Raw genomic sequence first — 23,169 nt, 5'->3', positions numbered from 1 at the left:
ATGCGCATGCGTGATTTTTTTTCACGCCCATCGGTTGCATCATTCGCCTGTGAGCAGGCTTTCTGTGAGCACTGGTCCTCCCCTCTCGTTGGATTTTCATTGCGAGGTGGAACGATTTGGAGCTTTGCTGCATCAAATTTTTCTAGAAACTGTGAGACAGCCAGGTGGAAACCATTCGGAAGATTCAGGCGGCTTTCGGTGACAATCCTATGGGCATCACACAGATTAAGGAGCGTTACAACCGGTTTAAAGACGGCGCACAATGGCGGAGGGTGCGCCGCGCTCCGATCGGCCATCGACATGCTGAAACGACCAGATCATTTCCAAAGTGAATGCTGTGTTGATCCGGGATGTCGTCTGACTACCAGAGAAATTGCAGAAGAGGTGGACATCAGCACTTTTTTGGCACATTCCATTGTTACAGGAGATTTTGTAATGAAAGACGTGCGGAAGTTGGAAGTCTCGCAGGGCATGTTGTGACATGTCCAGCTCTTACACAATTCCTCGGATACTTACTCGACTGAAAAGCCACCGAAAGCCGTTTGAATCTTCCGAATGGTTTCCACCTGGGTGTCTCTCACAGTTTCTGGAAAAATTTGATTCAGCGCTGCTCCAATCATTCAGACATTTTCCTCAAAATGAAAATCCAACGAGGGGGGAGGACCAGTGCTCACTCATAGCCTGCTCACAGGCGAATGACGCAACCGACAGGCGTGAAAAAACTCACACATGCACACGAAGGTTCAAGGTTGGCTCATGCAAGCACACATGATTTAAATCCATAAGGTTTTTGAAAAAAATAAAAAGGTCTGAAACGTTTTGGACAGACCTTGTACAAGCAAACCTTGTAGTATAAAGAACAAAGCTATCACAAAGCTGTATGCTTCTGACGGCACTGTGAGTCAACTCTATGGGAAGAGATCAGCAATCAGGATCTAAGATGAGCAATTAGGATCAAAGTGCAGGATCAACGCTTGGTGATCAGGTTTGAACATCAGCAATCAGGATCCAAGGTCAGGTCCAAAGATCAACAAGGATGGTTGATGGTTGATCAGGAACAACGATTATGATCACAGGCCAGCAACTGAGTTGAACATTCAAGACCAACTTTAAGCAATCACGACCTAGAAAGAGGAGAGAAATAACCTCCTCATAATTACCAACTCTGAAAGTATTCACAGCGCTTTACTTTTTCCACATTTTGTTATTTTACAACCTGATTCCAAAATGGATAAAATTCTTTTTATTTTCCTCAAAATTCTACACACAATAGAATGGTCACTCTGTCAGAGCTCCAGCATTTCGAAACTTCCAGAAGGACAACCATCTTTGCAGCAATCCACCAATCAGAACTGTATGGTAGGGTGGCCAGATAGAATCCACTCCTTGGTAAAAGGCACATGGCAGCCCACCTGGAGTTTGACAAAAGGCACCTGAAGGACTCTCAGACCATGAGAAACAAAATTCTTTGGTCTGATGAGACAAAGATTGAACTCTTTGGTGTGAATGTGAGGCGTCATGTTTGGAGAAAACCAGACACCATCCCTACAGTGAAGCATGGTGGTGGCAGCATCATGCTGTGGGAATGTTTATCAGCAACAGGAATTGGAAGACGAGCCAGGATTGAAGGAAAGATGAATGCAGCAATGTACAGAGACATCCTGGATGAAAACCTGCTCCAGCGCGCTCTTGACCTCAGACTGGGGCGACGGTTCATCTTTCAGCAGGACAATGACTCTAAGCACACAGCCAAAATATCAAAGGAGTGGCTTCAGAACAACTCTGTGAATGTCCTTGAGTGGCCCAGCCAGAGACCAGACCTGAATCTGATTGAACATCTCTGGAGAGATCTGAAAATGGCTGTGCACCGACGCTCCCCATCCAACCTGATGGAGCTTGAGAAGGGCTGCAAAGAGGAATGGGACAAAACTACCCAAAGATAGGTGCACCAAGCTTGTGACATCATACTGAAGAAGACTTGAGGCTGGAATTGCTGCCAAAGGTGCATCAACAAAGTATTGAGCAAAGGGTGTGATTTGATTTCTTAGTTTTTTTTTTTTTGTTTTGTTTTTTTTTAGATTGCAACAATTTTAAAACAAGCTTATGAACTGTTGTGAGTAGAACTTTTAGGGAAAATTAATTTACTCCATTTTTGAATAAGTGTAACATAACAAAATGTGAAAAAAGTAAAGTCCATACTTTCCAGATACACTGTATGTCAACACAGATGTAAACAACAGACTGGTGGTCGTTGGGGAAGGTATGTGCTTTTTGAGTGGTCTTCTTGTTTCTCCTTTAAACTCGTTGTTCCAATGAATTAAGTTGAAATGTTCAGATCTGGTAACTCAGAACTCAGTAATCCTCACTTGGGCGGCATGTTGGCTCAGTGTCTCTCAGGCCCACAGTAAAAAGGTTCAGGGCTTGATTCCATCTATGTCCGGCTCCTTTCTGTGTGGAGTTTGGATGTCCTCCTCGTGTCTGCGAGGGTTACCTCCAGGAACTCAGTTCTCTGCCCACTAACAAAAGCATGCACATTAGGCACTGAACAAAGCAGTGGTTCTAGATCTGGAGTTGGTCCCTGCTCCTCGTGGTTGGATTGTGTCACAAATTTCATTGTGTGTACAATGACAATAAATGCATTTTTTTTCCTTATTCATCTTAAAGAACATTCGGTTAGTGCCTCATTTTTGCAGCATCGCAAAGCTGTCGTTTCATTTGATAGTTTCGTCCATGTGTTTGTGACTGCAAATGATTTACGATCACAGCTGTATCACTTAAGACAGAACCAACAGCTGTCTGAGCTTCTAAGTCCATTAAAACAAGTACAGATGTTGTCCAGATGCACATCTGATGTCACTCTTCCTGACTGGACCATTTTGTACAACAACCTGCTAGTGTGTACTCCGTATCACCGCTCACCGTGTGGTTTATGGCAGATGGCACCTCCAAGTTGATCCTGACACTCGGTGGCCTTCCAAAATCCATCAGTGTCCAAGTAGACACAGGAGCCGCTGGTGGCCTCAGAAGACCAGCGACTGAACAGGGTGTGACTGTGGTCGGTCCAGTGGTAGTGGATCCCATCCTGATAAACACACACGCAAATTATGTAAAAAACACAACATAAAATCACATAAATAAGGTAATGTTACACATAAAAAAAAGCTTTTGTTTGGCAGACTCACATCTTCGCTGAACAGGCCGATCCACATCGGTGTGCGCGCACGGTTTACATGGACAGTGAGAGTTGCCTGCAAGAACACATTGGTCACGCTCACCAGATCCATGTTCTTATTCTTGCACTGTTCTAAGGCCTCAAACCAAGTGAGATTGTTGAGAAGCAGGAGGACAGTGTGGTTGTTGACGTCGAAGGGCTGTGACACAACACTGGGTTCCTCCACCTTATCTGACATGACAGAAAACGCTCGTCTGAAGTCTTAAAACAGTAACATTTGTCATGTCTAATCACACCACAGGTTCACTAAACATTTCTTCTGTAACTTTGTCAAACTCGATCTTCAAAACAACTATTAAAATAGGTCCTGATTGACCTTCGCCTCTTCTATCCATCATTTAATTCTAGGTTTGCTTTCACATTCTTTAGTACACTTCATCCCATATTTGTTAACACTGTAGTCATGTTTCTCCCCTCAGTTGTTAGTTTACGTTACATTGTTAGGTCATATGAAGTATATGCACTTGGAAATTGGAGATTTCGGGCCGGTGTCCCTAAGACTGTGAATTGTTGTGCTGCAATGCATTATGGGAATTTTTTGATTATTGTTATTGTAGTTCATGTTGGTTTAGTAGTATTGTTAAGTATTATAGATTTGTTGTGTTTTTGTAGTTTAAGTCATGTAGTTAATTTGGTGAAGAATTATATTGGTGACCATGAATGAAAAGTTTGATGTCTTCTGCAAGTTTCTTGCATTGTGTTTGCAGGGTGCAGGACTACTTTGTGTCCCTAGGGTGAAAAAGAAGTCTGCAGGTCACAGAGCTTTCTCTTATTGTGCCCCTGTTCTGTGGAATGATCTCCCTGCATCAATAAAACAGTCAGATTCTGTGGAGATTTTCAAGTCCAGACTTAAGACGCACTTATTTTCCCTTTCATATGGCTAGCATACTGAAATATTATGTTACTATGCTTTATACTTTTTTTTTTTTACTGTGCTTTTTTAAAATCTTTTATTTCATTTTATTTTGTTTTCTGAATTGTTTTGTGTGAAGTGCCTTGAGGTGACTCTGTTCTGATTTGGTGCTATATAAAATGAATAAACTGAATTGAAATTGAATTCTGCCACCGTCTGTGTTGCTGTGCGTGAAAACTAAATGACACTTCTTTGTGGCAGGGTGCATCGAGACAAAAGCTCTGGCTCGTTCTTCCACGCAGCTTGCCACAGTAATATATAATACAGAGATAAACTGTGACTTTTGATAAAGATGATTAACAGTGTTTGGAGTTTCATTTTTTTTTATTAATTTATTTTCCCTGTGTTCGTGATCGCCTTTGAATTCACTGAGAAGCCCCGATGGTGCTTAAACTCGAAACTGGCTTATCAGTAACCGACGATGTAGCGATTCAATACTAAAAGTTAGCGGTTAGCTGTAACTTCTGCTAAATTTTTTAGCGGTTTATTGGTTTACCGTTATAAAACTTAACTTTTGCCCACCACTGTATACGTACGAGGTCTGTTAGAAAAGTATCCGACCTTTTTATTTTTTTCAAAAACCTGATGGATTTGAATCATGTGTGCTTGCATGAGCCAACCTTGAACCTTCGTGCGCATGCGTGATTTTTTTTTCACGCCTGTCGGTTGCGTCATTTGCTTGTAAGCAGCCTTTGTGTGAGGATGGGTGGAGTCTCTCGTCGTTTTTTTCTTTGCAAGGAAATGGTGGAACGACTGGAGCAGCGCGACTGCATCAAATTTTGTCACAAACTGGGCAATAGCCAGGTGGAAACCATTCGGATTATTCAGATGGCTTTCGGTGACGATCCTCTGGGCATCACACAGATTAAGGAGCAGTACAACCGGTTTAAAGACGGCCGCACAACAGTGGAGAGTGAGCTGCGCTCCGATCGGCATCAACACGCTGAAATGATCGGATCATTACCAAAGTGAATGCTGTGATGATGTGGGACCGTCGTGTGATTATCCGAGAAATTGCGGAAGAGGTGGACATCAGCACTTTTTCGGCACATTCCACTGTGAAAGAAGATTTTGCCATGAAAAGAGTGGTGGCGAAATTCATCGGCACAAAGCTGATGGCGCAGCAAAAGTGCTTTTGTGTTGAAGCCTCACAGGACATGCTGGGACATGCCCACCTCTTCCACCATTCGGAAGATTCAGATGGCTTTCGGTGGCTTTTCAGTCGTGTGACTATCCAAGAAATTGTGGACAAGCTGGACATGTCACAACATGTCCTGTGAGGCTTCATCACGGAGGCGCTGTTGCTGCGTGTTCAGCTTCGTGCCGATGAATTTCACCGCCGCTCTTTTCATGGCAAAATCTTCTTTCACAGTGGAATGTGCCGAAAAAGTGCTGATGTCCACCTCTTCCGCAATTTCTCGGATAATCACACGACGGTCCCACATCACCACAGCGTTCACTTTGGAAATGATCCGGTCATTTCAGCGTGTTGATGCCGATTGGAGCGTGGCGCGCTCTCCACCGTTGTGCGGCCGTCTTTAAGCCGGTTGTACTGCTCCTTAATCTGTGTGATGCCCAGAGGATCGTCACCGAAAGCCATCTGAATAATCTGAATGGTTTCCACCTGGCTATTGCCCAGTTTGTGGCAAAATTTGATGCAGTCGCGCTGCTCCAGTCGTTCTGCCATTTCCTTGCAAAGAAAAAACGACGAGAGACTCCACCCATCCTCACACAAAGGCTGCTTACAAGCAAATGTCGCAACCGACAGGCGTGAAAAAAAAAAAAAAATCACGCATGCGCACGAAAGTTCAAGGTTGGCTCATGCAAGCACACGTGAAAAGGTTGGATACTTTTTTAACAGACCTCATATATAATATATAATATATATATATATATATATATATATATATGTATATATACACACTCAACAAAAATATAAACGCAACACTTTTGGTTTTGCTCCCATTTTGTATGAGATGAACTCAAAGATCTAAAACTTTTTCCACATACACAATATCACCATTTCCCTCAAATATTGTTCACAAACCAGTCTAAATCTGTGATAGTGAGCACTTCTTTTATTGTGGGCAGTCTAAGGCACACCTGTGCACTAATCATGGTGTCTAATCAGCATCTTGATATGGCACACCTGTGAGGTGGGATGGATTATCTCAGCAAAGGAGAAGTGCTCACTATCACAGATTTAGACTGGTTTGTGAACAATATTTGAGGGAAATGGTGATATTGTGTATGTAGAAAAAGTTTTAGATCTTTGAGTTCATCTCATCAAAATGGGAGCAAAACCAAAAGTGTTGCGTTTATATTTTTGTTGAGTATATATATATGTGTGTGTGTGTGTGTGTTTGTGTGTCTGTGTGTACTAGGCTATGCTGCGTTTACACATAGGCAGGACGCGTTACGAATGTCATATTTGCGTCATTCTTGGCACATTCCTGACATTCTTAACGTGACTTAACACATCTGAATAGGTGTCTTATTAATGCGTGTTGGTGCGTGATATTCATGATTTTCGTGGAGCATGTTTTTAGCTGTCAAAAAAAAAATCTTCCACGAATGTCACGCGCCACCCTCATTTTGTGGTTGCAACTGAGCGTGTTGATCCGTCTAGATTAGTGGTGATCCTTAATAGAGCGTGACAGCGTTCTTCTCTGATGTGCGTGTAATTAAACCCTGCTGCACCGCATTCAGTTTCATTGCTGCAGTATACCGAAGACGGACAGTGACGCCAAGTCAGCTAAACGTTTTGTTCCAATGCTCCTCAGCGCGCTCCTGCAGGTGTTCCACATGCTGCTGTGTCTGATGATTGGGAAAACAAGCAAGACAAGAGCTGCGTGGAGCCACACATCTGGTTCTCTCCGTCTCCTCCTCCTCGCTGTGCCACTCCATGGCACAGAGCCCAAGTAAGCATGCAGTCACAAAGTTCTTCTGCTGTGGATTTTGAGGAGCAAACTGGAGCGATCTGAATTGTTCAGCAGCTGATGGATGAATATGGGGGTGTGTGTATGTGGAGACAATATGCCTCATTCACAATGTGACAGAATGTAACAATGTGCTGTTATGCGCATAGCGCAGAACACCGCGCAACAGTGCGGAACATTATTCTTGACCGTGCGTAATGGTTCCTGATAATTCGCCAGCAACATGTGCCATTAATCGTAACGCATGGTAACAGGTTGCAGCAGGTCCTGAGGACACCTGACACCTCTGCCTCAAATCATCACATTCGTAATCAGCGGCCAAGAATGTTTATTTTGTGGCATTCGTGTCTTGTTGTCGTTATGTGTAAATGCAGCATTAACTGATTTAAAACTGACATTTGTCAGTGTAATCTGGGTGATGATGCCATGTTGTTGGCGTTTTTACCTGCGTAGTGTTGACAAATGGCCAACTGTTTCATTTCTGAGCAGTAACTGCTGGCCCAGGTACCCATCACAGCAGAGCTGGGGTTATTGATTAAATACACACAAAACTCCGGATTGCCTGGAAACACATTCTATCAGAAACAAAAAAAGGTCAAACAAAAACACAAAGTCAAATTCTAATGCGAGTTGACGTTTGTATTGATACACGTGAAGACAAGGTGAACTTGCGCTTACTTTCACAGGCCCAATGACGTCATGAAACAAGGGGTTAAAGTTGAGAAAGGACACAGGGGACTTGTCTACCCATTCTGGTTTAGCAGGGGTCAGTTTCAGACCAATCCATATTTTGCCTGCTTTTTCTATGCTTGGCAACAAGGTGGTGATGAAGTCTAAGCCCACAAAGAAGAAATAACTTGGATTACAGTCGGATATTTGATTTCTGAAGAACATACCGGTATTCAAAAACAGATTAAACAAAAAAAATAAATCCATACATAAAAACAAAACAAAAACATTTTAAACACTATAATTTTTTTCTTGTTTGTCTGGTTCTGCAATCTATATAAAAATATAATGCATTATCATCTGTGGCCACAAGATCTATAGTCATATTTGAGGGACAACAAATGTGTTGAGCCTGAGCCAGAAAAAATAGAGTGTGATTCTCCATCATTTCAAAGAAACCAACATTTCACAACATTTTTGTGACCTAAATGTTCTCACCTTGTTCCACCTGATCTGATATGGTCACCAGGGTCCCTCTCAGAGACTGACACTCCTCATTGGCATGGTTGAATGTCAGATGTAAGTTGTATTTCAGCACAGTGTAGCACTAAAAAAACAAAAAACAAAACTAACATAATTACTAATCCAAGATCATCCAAAATTCATATTACATCCAACCAAGCAGTTTATATTTTCATTATTGTTTGTCTGTCTGTCTTTGATTAGGATTATACAAAAACTACAAGACCGATTTTCAAGAGACTCTGGAGGAAGCATGTGTCAACAAACCTGTGTGACTGGATGTCGTAGAGTAGTCTGCACAAGACGTGCAGTCTGCTGAAGTTAGTGATGTGATGTATGACAAACATAGTAATTCAAGCATGTATTTTGGACATTTGGAACAGGTAATTGCTATAATTTTATTAACAAGTTGAGATGGATTATACATAAAAAAACATTTGAGTTTCTAACATCAAATGTCACAGTATTGTTTTATACTTTGCATAATGGTCAGGTTCCACACTAACAACCAGGCAGGCAAGTAGAAAATTGGAAATAGAACATTATTTGGAGACATTAATGAGTCTTCATTTTTCAAGATGATTTATCGTCCTGGTTCTCAAATAACACAGAGGTGCAGAAGAGGTGCCTGGGATGAGCCTGAATGAAGCATTTGACATGTCCAGTGTTAAGTTTCTTCACATCTGTGTAGTGTACTGCCACCGTGTTCAATCCTGCCAACCTCTCCTCAAACATGGTTGCTCGCAGATGTGTTTTCACATGTCGGAGGACAGAGAAAGATCTTTCTTGTGTTGGACAGGAATGGTTTCTTGAGTGGCACAAATAATTTGTGTGGCATCTTGTTTTGGAAATAGTTGCACAAAAAAAACACCTGAAGCATTTCCTGCATTTTTATGTAAATAGTTGTACACAACTTTGTTTGCTACATTTGTACATATGTTGTTGAAATTTACAGTTTATATTGCATTCTAAGTTATAAAAATAATTTGTCAAACATGTTTGTGTTTTTTTTTGTTTTTTTTTTTTTTTTAAATGGAATTCTATTCGGATTTTAAGTTTTTGTGTGAATTTAGGTTCATTGGGCCTCATGTATCAACGTGCGTACGGCGATATTTGAGCGTATATGGGGTGTACGCCGAAACGGCTGCGCTACTTGGCATTTATCAACGTGGTCGTTGGCGTACGCTGCGCTGAAAATATACACCAGGTCGAGAGGTGGTGTAAATTATACGCCAAAATGAACCAGCGCTGGAATCCACATAAAAATGAAAATGATCAACATGATAAACAGTGCCATTATACAAATCAATGCATGTGTTACATAAATAACACTTTCCTGATTATACTATATAATAATCAATACAAATGCCGCTTTTGCGGGATTGCTGGTCTATCGAGCACGATCAGTGGCCACAGCGCTGACTGCAAAGAAAGCGCTGCTCACCTTTTTCTCCAGAGCAGCGCTAAGCTTAACTTTATGTGGTGTGATTGTTTTAGACAATGAAATTGATCATTACAACTGTAGTGTTGTCATTCCCTTCGCCCGTGCTGCAATCAGGTTTTGTCTTCTCCATTCGTTTGTCACAATAAAATAAATAAAGAAATACATTTTAAGAATAAAGAAATCTGAAAAATTAGGCGTGTCTTATTAACTGAGCGAGCAAATATCCACGTCAAGAATTATTGACATGTGAAAAGAGAATACAGTGGTCCCTCGCCATAACGCGGTTCACCTTTCGCGGCGTTTTTAGTCCAATTTTGCATGCAATTTTTTTTTTTTTTTTTTAACAGTGCATTGTGGTCTGCGTGTCTGTTTATAAGAATCTTCTCGCCCAGAAGAAAAAAGAGCGCCAACAACTACTCTTAACTGTGTTTGTCACTCGGAAACAGACACCTGCAGCCAGGTGTGAGTGGGAAAAGGTGCAGCACCAGGACGCAGAGGCGCGATCTGTGAAATACTGGTCAGTCACTATTAATAATTTCTTATGTGTCCAACCTCGTAGGTTGATCGTTAAAATTAAATTCGTTAGTTCTAAAAGCCATCATAATTATTTATAGGAAAACGTTCTATTTTTATTTCTCAAACAAGTGTTTGGGCCTGAAAACAGGTTGGTCTTATTTTTCTAATAAGGTTTGAACTTTGAGAGTGTTTACACACGAGAGAAAAGTGAGAAAATGTTAATGCCTGATTGAGAAAGTGTATAAAGTGGTTTTACAGGGGTTTTACAACTTTAAAACGTCTATAATAATTGTAAAAAATAACGCTGATTACGTCGCGGTTTCGCGTATTACGGGCTATTTTTAGAATGTAACTCCCGCGATAAACGAGGGACCACTGTAACACTTTTTGATTATACTACAAAACAATTGATACGACGGGCCGCTTTTGACGCTCTATTGGCACGCGTCGTGATTGGTGAAGTTCTTTTTCATTGCCGTCTTCCTGGCTTCCATGTCGTAAATGAGGGTGTGTCTGAAGCGGAAGTCTGAATATTTATGGGCGTGTTTATTATAATTACGATTGTTTTCACCCGCCGCATTTATCAAGGTCACGTCAGGCGTACGCTGGAAATGGGCAGGTGCACACTGCTTAATACATGTCACGGCAACTTTGGTGTACTTTAAATTTACACCGCAAATTTACGCCACAAGTGCGCAACGTTGATACATGAGGCCCATTGTGTTAATTAGTATGTCAGAATGAAGAAAGGGAGGCTGTGTTAAAAAGAATGACACCAAACAAGGCAAAGTAAACAGACTTTAAGGTAAGGTCGAGGTGCACCCGCACAACAACCTGACTGCAGTCGTAATATTTGTATGGCAATTCGTACGCAATTCGAAACAGTTGGGGAGAGTCTGAATTGTCTGAGCACGTAGAATCCTGGCCGAATGTCTCGACCATGCCTGCGCGCACCTCCCCATCACAGTAGTGCAGAAATGAGCCTAAATGACGCATGAATGGATATTCGAACTATAATCTGGCAAATCTGAGCTACACACAGTCACAGCCAGTTCGAATGTAGAGCATATGCACACCACTGTCGAGCTGCATTCAAGGTGGGGAAAGCTCATATCGTGGTCGCAGTGCAGTCTGATCGCAGTCTGACTGTGTTCTAAATGTTCTGATGGTGTCAAGACAGCAGTTGAGACAATCTGATTGCATATGAAGGTAAAGCCCTGGTCACACCGAATAATGAACGATGAATAATGAGCCACGTAGAGTATTTATCTTGGTAGGAGTGGAGTTATCAAGAAACGTGACAGAAAAGTGGCTCTTAGAGGCAAATTATTTGGCTAACGAGGCTCATCTCTGAGCATGGCGCTAATTTCAAGAAGTTCAAAATTTAAAAAAACAGCATGAGGCGATTTGTGTGTGAGGTTCTATGAGGACAAACGAGGATGTTTGAGGCATGTTAGTGGTGAGTACGAGGCTGTTAGAAGCCCACTGTCATTACTCGTTGGCTACGAGGACAGGACAGGCTACGTGCAACAGGGCAGGTTCGATTCTGAGAAAGCCCTTGTAGCCTTTTTTTAAACATCTGTTTCCTGCATGTCCTTCAGAAGAACATCATATATGTTTCTCATTATTTGAATAATCACTGAAATTTCTGACAAATCCATACATGGCTCATTATTCATGGCTTTATTATTCAGTGTGGCCAGGGCTTAAATTGCCATGATCAGGCATGACAAATCGTGCTGGTATTTGTCGATTGTGGCACGGATGAGCCATATGTGCACCTCCACTGGATCTAGTTCAGGGAGCGCAAACAAAATATTGTTATGTGCAATGTCTGCGGCACACATTCATCTTGTGAACAAAATGTGAACTCTGCGTAATCAAACCGAAAGCATTGTGTGTCACTGTGGGCCAATGCGCCTCAAAGCCACAGCGCGCACATCTGAACGGGCCGTTATACCCACAATAAACCACATATTACAGATACATCGTCATTCCCTCCCATGGGTTAGATAATGTATGTCAAACAATATGACCATTATAGCTGCAACATGGGTTGCAGGTGTGCTGTAGCGGGTCTGTGACACGCATCGACTCGCCATGGGCCAGCAGCGCACCTCAACGCAGCTGAACGGATGTGACAGCTGTAATACACGCACCATGACATGAACACCATGCACCGCGGTAGGAGGAATGATTGGGCAACTGATTCGCCAGCCCTTCACAACATACATAAAAATAAAAGCTCACCTTCGGAACAGCTCCAGGTGCATTTCACAGTGTAGGGCGGATGCCAGCTGGAGCTGCAGCCTGTGGTGACCCCTCTCTCATCCTGCCAGTGCTACGAGCTGCCTACATCAGCTGTCAAATGCCTTGTCCACTGTGGAATATAATTCCCATATGGTGCAACACCCCACTGCGCATCATGGCACATAATATTTGATCGCAAACGCCACACCTTGAACCACAGTGTGGTCAGCTCATGGATGGAATATCTTAGAGAGAGGACAGGTGTGGGCTTCTCTCATCTGCTGGAACTGCTACATGTGCGTGAACTCCAATCACCTGACCACACTGCAGGTCGTGCGTGAGGCTCCCTCATCTGAATGAACCGCTGCACGTGCGTGAGGCTGGATGACATGTTCGTGTGTATGTGTGTGTGCTCATAAGCAGCTGATCACTTTGCTATGCATGCATGAGCCTGTGGACAGCTGCCACACAGCTCCTGGTGGGTAAGGGAGAATGAGAGAGAGAGAAGGCGTGCGCTACTGTCAGGACCTGCCTTACCTCTCCTCTGGTATCCGTATTTTATCCAGTATATGGAGTGATGTGTGTCATACAAAAAAACAATGAAATGAAATGCTCTTGGATGCAGTAAGATAATGATTAAAGCGGTCATATTGTGCAAAATCACCTTTTATATTTTCTTACAAGCTTGACCAAGATTCGTTATTACCTTCAGCAATCTATAGTAATGTAGGTCGTCTCTCTGTCTGACCGACTGTGGCAGCTGATGACGCGATAATAATTCATCATGACAGCACTGAATGCTAAGAATAGATGCAGGTAAGCAGAAGGGACATCGGAGTATCGCCAAGATGGCTGACTTCCAGGTTTGTGACACTATGTGAAAACACTACTGGAGCTGTTTTTAATTACTTGATTTGATTTTACCTTATTCAGAAAATCACCAGCAAAAAAAGTAACTCCCAACTCCCAACAGATCCCGTCTCACAGTGAACTGTTGCCAGATTTGCACACGGCTGAGAGTAAATCAGTGCTCTGCATTCATGAATCACACATTACTTGCATTCCTTAATTATCTTTTATGTTCCTGGTGCCATTTTTGTTGCCAGAATATCTCAAACACACATGAACAGATAAGGAGGACCACTGGTGCAACACAGAAGTTGCTGCAAAAAAAAAAAAAAGATGCATTGAGACTAAATGTTTCAACTTCATTGTTTTTTGCACCTTTAATAAACTTTTTGCACCGACTACTGTGTTGCACCAGTGGTCCTCCTTTTCTCTAATTCTGTCCTGACCTGGTTGCACCAGATTTCTGTGCTTGGCAGAAGTGTGGAGAACTTCCCCCCTTTTTTGCTTCGACGCATGAACAGATATCAGTGAAATCTAGTTAAGGGATAGTTTTGGTCAAATATATGCCAATTTCAGTTTTCAACCAGATGTTCATCCAGAATTTTAAGAACCCATCATTATTACTGTTGTTTGTACTGTTGTAACAGCGCCCTCACCTGGACCGCTGTTCATTTAAGGACATATAAACAGAAGCCTGTTGAATCTTAGCAGAGGTCTATGCGGGGAACAAATTCGTGCAAGTGTCAAGGTTGCTTAACACAGTCTATGACAAAGGAAAAAAAGGCTTCCTTTTGGTGAACAAACTGGTCTTTCTTGTTTATTTGTTTTTTTTTTCTGGGGTTGTGCTACGAGTGTATGCCCCCTGCCTAAAAGACAGAACACGACTGTGCTGAAGGCTTTGACCTTATTCCTGAAGGCCCCGAGCCGTTTCCACAGGACGCTCCATCAGCCTGAGGCTCCAGAGGGTTCTTCTCTACCAATGTGGCGTTGAGTCGCTCACATACAAAAGGCAGTCGATGATGACAGCTGTACTCGTACTCTGGAAGTTAACACATGGCAGAAAACATGCACACTTAGTACACCTCCACACGTACACGTGTCATCATTCAACTCGGACAGTTGATATTTTATATTGTTAATCTAATTTGAAAATGTTTAAACAGCATAGTTAAATTTACAAAGTTGATTCATTTTCTGCTGTTTATTTGGGTGGCGGTGGCAGCACACCAACCAGCTCATCCCAGACTTCCCTGTCCTCAGCCAAGTCCCATAACTCTTCCCAGGGGATCCTGAGATGTTCCCAAGCCATCTGGGAAATATAATCCCTCCAGCGTGTTCTCAGTCTTCCTGAGGGCCTCATCCAAGTTGGACATGCCTGGAAGACGTCCCAGGGGAGATGACCAGGGAGCATCCTCACCAGATGCACGAAGGCACCTCGGCTGGATCCTTTCGATGTGAAGAGCAGCAGCTCTACTCCAAGTCCCTCCCAGATAGTTGAGCTTCTCATCCTGTCCAGGAATGCAAGTCCAGATACCCAACGGAGGAATTTCATTTCTGCCACTTTTATCCTCAGTCTTATTCTTTCAGTCATGACCCAACGTTCATGAGCACAGGAGCGTAAATGGACTGGCAAACTGAGAGCCTCACCTTCTGGCTCAGCTCCTTCTTCACCACAACGGTCTGGTACAGCGTCCATAAAACTTCAGACACCGCCCCAATCTGTCAGTCTTACGCTCCAACTTACTCCCACTCATGAACAAGACCCTGAGATATTTAAACTCCTCCATTTGGGGTGATAACTCTCCCCTGACCCATAGGGGACAGTCCATTTTTCAACAGAGCACCACGGTCTCAGATTTGAAGGTACTGATTTTTCATCCCAGGTACTTCACATTTGCCTCAAACCTGCTCTGTATGGAAGTCAATCTCTGAAGAAGGCAACAGAACATCATCCACAAAAACAGAGATGCAACTCTGAGGTCACCAAAGTGGACACCCTCCAGTCCCTAACTGAGTTTTAAAATTCCAATAATGAACATCACAAACAGGATTGGTGACAAGGGGCAGCCGTGGTGGAGTCCAACACCCACCGGGAACAGGTCTGACGTAATGCCGTGAATGTGGACACAGCTCATAATTTGGTCATATATCATTATTTGGAGATATTAATGAGTCTTCATTGTTCAAGATGATTTATCATCATGGTTCTGAAATAACACAGAGGTGCAGAAGAGGACTAGATGACACGTTGCAGTGAATCTGGTACCCCCAACGATACCTCAAGGGGCTCAGTCATACTCATTTCCAAGTCCACAAAACACATGTAGACTGGTTGGTCATACTCCCAAGACCCTACTAATATCCTTGCAAGAGTAAGAGGTGGTCCATCATTCCAAGACCAGGATGGAATAACCTATACAAACACTCCAAGTCTCCTCTCTAGTACCGTGGCATAGACTTTCCCACGCAGGCTGAGAAGTGTGATTCCACTGTAATTGGAACACCGGTCCCCTTGTTTTGAAGATGGGGACCACCATCCCAGTTTGACAATACAGAGGTACTGCCACATCCCTGTATCACCTTATTGTGGTGGAAAAGTTTGTTTACTCCAGTTATCCTGGGAGCTGTGTTGTCTGGAGCATTAGCTCCTGGTAGGACCACCCTTGGCAAACTGTTTCCAGTTTGAACAAGGCTTTGAACTGGTTCATAGAATGAAAACCAGAAACTTTTGGTATCTAGTAATGAAAACAAAACCAGAAACTATATATCTGGAACAGTTTATTTAAAATAATGGTAACTGGTTAGCATTATTGTAAACAGAAACCTTGAACAGCGGTGGTAATGCGCCGTGTGGATATGTAAATCGGCAATAAACTTGACAGACAAAGAAGAAAGAAGAAGACCCGGTTAAGTTCACTTCCAAAGTGCTGCGTCCTGTGTTTCACGCCGAGCAGACACACGTCAAGGGACTTCTTTAAAAACACTATTTATTTGGGTCATTACTATGCTTTTTTGTTGATGGATCAAATGGGATCTATTTTCATCGCAAGCAGAATGCTGAAGATACGTCAGATAGCTGAACACTGGCGAGAATATATTTCAACTTTTAGAATAACTTATTTTTCTTGTTGTTGACACTGATGGACATCTATAAAAAAAAAAAAAAAAAAAACTTGTTTCTTCAGTAAGTTCCACAATAAGGAATTAAAGTATTCCCAGACCTCGTCTTCCAAAACAAGAATGTCTTATTGTCAGGCTGTGGTGATAAATCCGACTGAAACGGCACTTCACCTTACTCGTGTTAAGTGCCTTCAGGCAGTTTTGTTGTGATTTGGTACTATATAAATTAAATAAATTAAAAGTAAATTGAAATGGTTCAACAGGTCAGATCAAGACTTTATATTTACTCAGTGTGTGAATGGTTTTAATATATGAAAGTCAAACTGTTTGAATTATCATGTGAAGACTGGCGCGTTAGCTTTACCCATCCAGTAGATGGCAGTGTTCGTGGCAGTGTGAATACCAATTGCTACACATTTGCTGAATGTGATGAATAACTTAAACAGAATTTTCAGTTTTCAAATTGCCTTTTTTTTTTTTTTTTTACAAATAAAAAAAAATGACATATTTACAAATACAGATTTATTTGGACAAACCACACACGTTACAGTAACTTGTGTGTTGGTTTTTATAAACCAACCAACCACTGATGACAGGAAGCTCCATTTTCCCATAATGCCTTTTGGCATGTGTGTTTGTAAATGCTAAAACCTTCAAAATTAGTGCATTAATTTAAAACTAAAACATATAGCTGATATTTTCACTTTGTAAAAACGACAGAAGTGACGTTAATTTCAATAACCTGTCTGGAATTAGTTTGTTTAAAATTTTAACCATAAGTCAAAACTGCCTTGCTGTGCATGACTCCTCCCATACGTCTGCACAACCGTATGGTTGTGAAAATAAATGATCTTTTTTTCCCCTTTCCCTCTCCCTCTCCTTCCTTCCTCTCTGGTCACCAGGTCTCTTTTACTGAGAGAAGGCTGATCTTAGACAGAAGTGCTGGCTCGTTGTTGTTTGTGCTTGCCTTTGATTTTACTCAGAAGTATCAGTAGCTGCCAGTGTACTGGAGTCAATACTAAAAGTTATCAGTTCAACTTTTAGCTGTAACTTACGTTAAATGTTTTAGGGGTTTATCGGTTTAGCATTATAAAAGTTAACTTTTCAGTTAGCGGATTAATGGCTATCGAAGCTAACCTTTTGGTTAGCTGCACCCACCACTGGTTTTCAGTGCCCCACAGCTGACATGGAACATTAGTAACTGGTTCGGGAATGACAATTTTGGCGTATAACCCAAAACCGGAAATGCTAAAATACCATTTCTCCCATGTTAAAATGTCCAATTTTAAAGGAGACAACCATGTTTACAGCGTGGTACAAAAATGGTGTTAAGATCTATAGTTAGTCTCCCCCCATGACAATGGTATGGGGTGGTGGTCTATTTTTATAACTCAGTTTAAGATATTTCAAGTCATAACGTTATACATAATTAGGGGTGGGGTTGCTTTGAGTGACAGCTAGTGTGTGCCACTGAGCTGAGCGTTCAGAGTTCTGGTTGCAGACACCGTTAGCCATGGCTGCTAGCTGTTGTGGAGGGTCGTGTCTTTCAGTCAAATGAAATTTTATTGTTATTAAATTTGGTTTGTTGCTTTGTTTTAGCATCTATCAGTAGCTTAATGATGTTAAGTCCATTTCATCCATTTACTAAGGAAATAAATAGGTCATAATTTTGAATATCCACACCTAAAGTACCTGCGATGAAAACCACCACCCAGTCCCCTGAAATATGCTTTAACCCTTTAATGTCCTCACATTTTCAATAGAATGTAGTAGATATCAATATGCTCTACCCAGCAGTTGAGGTGACATTAGAAAGGGTGAATGAAACACTCGAACCAAGGTTAGCCTGCTAGCTGTTAGCTTGGTAACTCTGAGATAGTGGCGTTTTCAGGTTTTATTTGTCCCACTCCGGTCCCACAGGGTCTTGCCCATGTGCCATCTCTTTACCCACCTGGGGCCTTTCTGTGTGGAGTTTCCGTGTTCTCCCCATGTCTGCGTGGGTTCACTCCCACATCCAAAGACATGCAGGTTAGGTGAACTGGAAACTTTAAATTGTCTGTGGGAGTGTGTGTGGGTGTGAATGTGTTTGTCTGTCTATATGTGGCTCAGTGGTAGACTGGAGTCCTGTCCATGACGTACGTCACCTCACAGCCTATGACTGCTGGGATAGGCTCCACCCCCGGTGACCCTTAATTGGAGTAAGTGGGTATAGAAAATGGATGGATTCAGTATACAGACTGAATGTGACTGAGCTCTCAGAGACGCACAAAAGAACAGACGCACAAAAGAAAACGATTAGATAAAGTGAACAGAAGCAATGCACAAAAACACAGCTGACAACTGAGTGTTGAGTTTGCTGACCTGGGAAAAGGCTTTCTGGACTGATGGAGGTGCACTTGTCTAGAAAAACTGAATGATAGAACTGTAACTGGGTGTACCTAGAAGACAAATTATTTCAGTTAACTTCAACATCAAATTTGACAAAATAAATATTGAACTGGTTGTGTTTCTGCAGCATGTGAACTACGTGTGTGTGTGTGTTCTGTCTTACGTCATGGGGAATAATCGTCCTGGCTCCTTCATATTAGTCCACCAGCTCTGCTTGCTAGAAGTCGACACCTGTTGCACAACAACACAAGCTGATCCTCCAAGAAGACACGAGACCTGGAGCTTATCCCAGGATTCCACAGTGTGACGTGGGCGAGTGTCTACAACTGACTCCGGACTGGACACCAGTCCATCACAGGTTCCTTCTCCAGCCATGGCTGGTAGCCATTTACAGCTGGGTGGACTGACACAATGTCTTGTCCAAGGACAAGACATTTCATCTGCACCTTGTTAGATGATAATTATTAAAAACCCTATATGTATACACAAACCGTACAAATGCACTGGATCACATTAGACCAGTTATAACTTGAGAGGAATTTTGTTTTTTGAGAAACTGAAGATCCGAACTACTGCAAAGTAGTTAAAGGGGTTAACACCTGAACAACTGTCTTGACAACTTTAAAGTACTTGGTACTTTGGTGGGCTTTAGGAGGCAGTACAAGTATGATAAAATTTCTTGTTATAGTTGAAGAGCTGGGTTTAGTGTTTTTGTTATTGCTTTTGGGATTGTGTGTTGCGTGACAGTGCTTGTCTGGTTGTATTCTGAAAATTGTGTTTATGGTTACATGCTTATGTAAATGTGTGTATATATTTCTTATTTTTAGTATAAGGGGTGGACATTATAAGCTTTGCTTCTGCCATCACCGTTTCAGCCACATGGGATCTTTGTAAAGTTGTTTTGTTATGAGTTTTTTGTTGTCAAACTGTGTGCCAAATAAATTCATTCATTCATTAAAAAAAAGGGACATAAGCCGCAAAATTATTCTTTTAAATGTTCCATCGACAGTTAAATACAGGGTGGGCCAATAAAATGTTACCACTTTTTAAATTCGTACAAGATTTCTTTTTCATTTTCAACATCTGTCAGGAAATTTAGAGAATCCCTCTTGAGATATGTGTTAATGTCATCACAAACCTCAATGTGCGTGTTGCAGCTGTAATCCAAAGAAGAGGAGGATTGAACATGTCAATTATTGAACTGTGCGGAAAACAAGAGACAAAGTGGGAAACCTTTGGTATCAAATGTTAATTTGAGGCTTCTGTTACAAGTCTGTAAATAAAATTTTCGAATAAGTTCTCTTTTCAAAAACTTGTATACGATTAAAAAGTGGTAACATTTTATTGGCCCACCGTGTATATATTGGACTTAATGTCATACATCCTCAAAGTCTCACAATTCTGACTGTACATGTAGTAATCACCCGGTTACAAGAACAACAATGGGCGAAGAAGCCAACTGTTTCTTAGAAACCTAAAAATTAGTCTTTTGTAGGATACGTTTGGAAGCTCACTCTGGCCTTTGCAGAGAAATCCATCCTTCACTGGGCGTCGCCACAGAAGATCATCCACGTCCAGTTTGCAACTGATTTTGATCATCTCTGAATGACATTCCTCGTACAGTTACAGATCTACAGTACAAGGGGAAGGAACCTAACCAGAGTACCTGGACATGAAGAGGTCATGGAAACTCCACACAGGGAAAAAACAAAACAAACAAACAAAAAAAAAAAGCAAAAGAGGAGGGCGTACCAAATGGAAGGCGGGCCAATTTTACCATCATGTTAGTACTGTGTTTGCTCAGCGATGTTTGTAGTTGTACTTTTCTTTAATTATTAATTTATCAGTCTCTCTCTCTCACGCACTCACGATGGATGTTGGAGAGCACTGGTACAAGCTCCTTGTTCAGCTCGAGCCCGCGTTCTTTTACCAACCTTTGATATGTACTCGTAGATCTTCCTGGCGAAGGTGAAGCTGGCCGGTTTGACCAGTCTGCCTTCATGCATGTTGCAGAAGAGCTCTGCCTCCTGATATGTCAGCTCAGGCTCCGTAACAAACCAAAACTCCTGTCCATCCACAAACTGAGACGTTTCATGGTACCCAACTGAAAAACAAGACATACGGACACTATTTAATTAGGCAGAACCATAGACATGCACAAAGTCATTTTTAAATGCCAAAAGAAAATGAACTAAAATAAATACATTCCCTTCCAAGAACATCTGAAAAATAGTTTGTCCCTTCAGAAATCTGATATTAATGATGCAGGAACTGACACAAAGTCAAGTATTTTTATTAAAATTTATTTATTTATTTTTTAATCCTTGAAGTTTCTCCTCCACGCACACGGTAATTCCCACTTCAGGGTTCATACATCTTAATGTAAGATAGATCTAAGACCTTTTTTAATAGCAGTCAGAATGAAAACCTTTTTCATGTTGTCATTATGGGGTGTTGTGAGTAGAATTTTGAGGGGAAAAAAATAATTTACTCCATTTTGGAATAAGGCTGTAACATAAAATGTGGAAAAAGCGAAGTGCTGTGAATACTTTCTGGATGCAATGTAAATCTAATATGTTTCTCATATATTTTATATAAGTGAGAAATAAACATTTCTAAATCTGAAAAAAAAAAAAAAAAAAAAAAAACAAACAAAAAAAAACAAAACTGTTTTTGAAACCAGACCTCTGAAGTGATATAAAAGACATCTTATGGCTGTTTTAGCGTGCACAACTCATGTGCATAGATCACGTGAAGTCAAAAGTAATTTCAGGTAATTTTATAATCTCATGCATGCTCACACGCACTTCTTCCTGTAGATGGCATTAAAAGGAAAATAAAATATTCATTATGGAATTCGCCCCAGGTAAATATTGTGGCGAGCAGTGTGGAAGAATGAGACGCTTGGAGCTTTTGCTGCACTCTGCCACCAGGAGGTGCTGCTTTATTTTTCTAACTCACATCATGGAAATAGCGGAAAACATCAAACTTAATACACTTTTTGCTCATGGTGAGAACAGAACATTTAACTAAACTTGACTAACCTAACTGGGCAATTGAACACACTAAATAAATAACTATGAAAGACAAAAACAGTGCTTTAAAAACCCTCAAACCCCGTACTCCCATGATGCTCAGTGCTCAGATTCAGCGACCGGCCTGGTGATCGCTACATTGCCCCCACCTGAGGGGTCAGTCGTCCTCGGCGATCCCATCACCCAATACAAATTCCCGCAAGTGTCCAGGCTGCCTCCGATGGCGAGCGGGCCGGCCAGGTTCATGCATAATCGCGACTGGTAAGGGGTCACATTGGTCAGGGAATGGAGTGCTTCTTATTCATGGTGGCTGGCACAAGGGGACGGTATGGGGAGAGCCTGTCCTGGTGCAGCACCACTAGGCGTCCCTTGCCAGGCATCTGTACCCGGTACACCACTTCAGACAAGCGGTCCACCACCTCACCCGGCCCCTGCCAGTTGCTGCGGAGCTTGGGGGAAATCCCCTTTTTGCGGACAGGACAGTACACCCACACCTTGTCTCCTGATGCGAAGGCCTGTCCTCTGCAATGGTGTCGTAGGCTCTCTTCTGCCGGATTCCGGAGTTTGCTTGGGCCTGGCGGGTGTAGTCATGCACCGTGTGCAGACGCTCCCTCAGTTTGCGAAAGTAGCTCATCTCCTTCCCCCCTGCGACCTCAGGTTCCGGTGGGGCACCAAACACCAAATCCACTGGTGTCCGGAGCTCTCTCTCAAACATGAGAGCAGCAGGCGTACATTGGCACGCTTCATGTACAGCAGACCGGTAGGACCATAAGACCAGGGGCAAGTGGCAATCCTAGTCCTTCTGATGTTGGCTGGTGAGAATGGCGAGCTGGGTGGCTAAGGTGCGGTTGAACCGCTCCACCAACCCGTCACTTTGCGGGTGCAGTGGAGTTGTCCTTGTTTTGCTCACTCCTAACCTTCGGCAGACCTCACCAAAAACCTGGGACTCAAAGTTCCGGCCCTGGTCGCTGTGGAGCTCGTCAGGAACCCCAAAACGGGTGAACATCTCCTCCACCAGTTTTGCTGCCATGGTAGTGGCACTCTGATTTGGGACCGCGTATGCCTCCGGCCACTTTGTGAAGTAGTCCATGGCCACTAGAATATAGCGGTTGCCAGAGTCAGTGACTGGAAATGGGCCAAGAATGTCAACTCCTACCCTCTCCATGGGGGCCCCCACCAAGTACTGTTGTAATGGGGCATGAGAGCACTGGGTCGGTCCCTTCTGGGCAGTGCAGGCATCACAGCAGTGTACGTGCAACTCCACCTCCCATCGACAGCCAGGCCAATAAAAC

General features: G+C 42.4%; 1 protein-coding gene across 1 annotated transcript in view; it reads right to left on the bottom strand.

Annotated features, from left to right (window-relative positions):
• The window catches only part of ly75 (lymphocyte antigen 75), a 90,762-nt gene that overhangs the window by 11,100 nt on the left and 56,493 nt on the right, over positions 1–23,169 (bottom strand). The window contains 10 exon segments of the mRNA XM_034195254.1: positions 2,920–3,082; positions 3,183–3,403; positions 7,530–7,659; positions 7,763–7,917; positions 8,252–8,360; positions 14,238–14,254; positions 14,257–14,373; positions 18,816–18,892; positions 19,006–19,073; positions 20,777–20,946. Coding sequence (XP_034051145.1) covers positions 2,920–3,082; positions 3,183–3,403; positions 7,530–7,659; positions 7,763–7,917; positions 8,252–8,360; positions 14,238–14,254; positions 14,257–14,373; positions 18,816–18,892; positions 19,006–19,073; positions 20,777–20,946 — 1,227 coding nt within the window.

The sequence above is a fragment of the Thalassophryne amazonica genome, chromosome 2 (assembly GCF_902500255.1).
Source record: "Thalassophryne amazonica chromosome 2, fThaAma1.1, whole genome shotgun sequence".
NCBI lineage: Eukaryota > Metazoa > Chordata > Actinopteri > Batrachoidiformes > Batrachoididae > Thalassophryne > Thalassophryne amazonica.
Note: the sequence above shows the minus strand (reverse complement) of the source record. Positions and strands in the feature narration are given on the sequence as shown.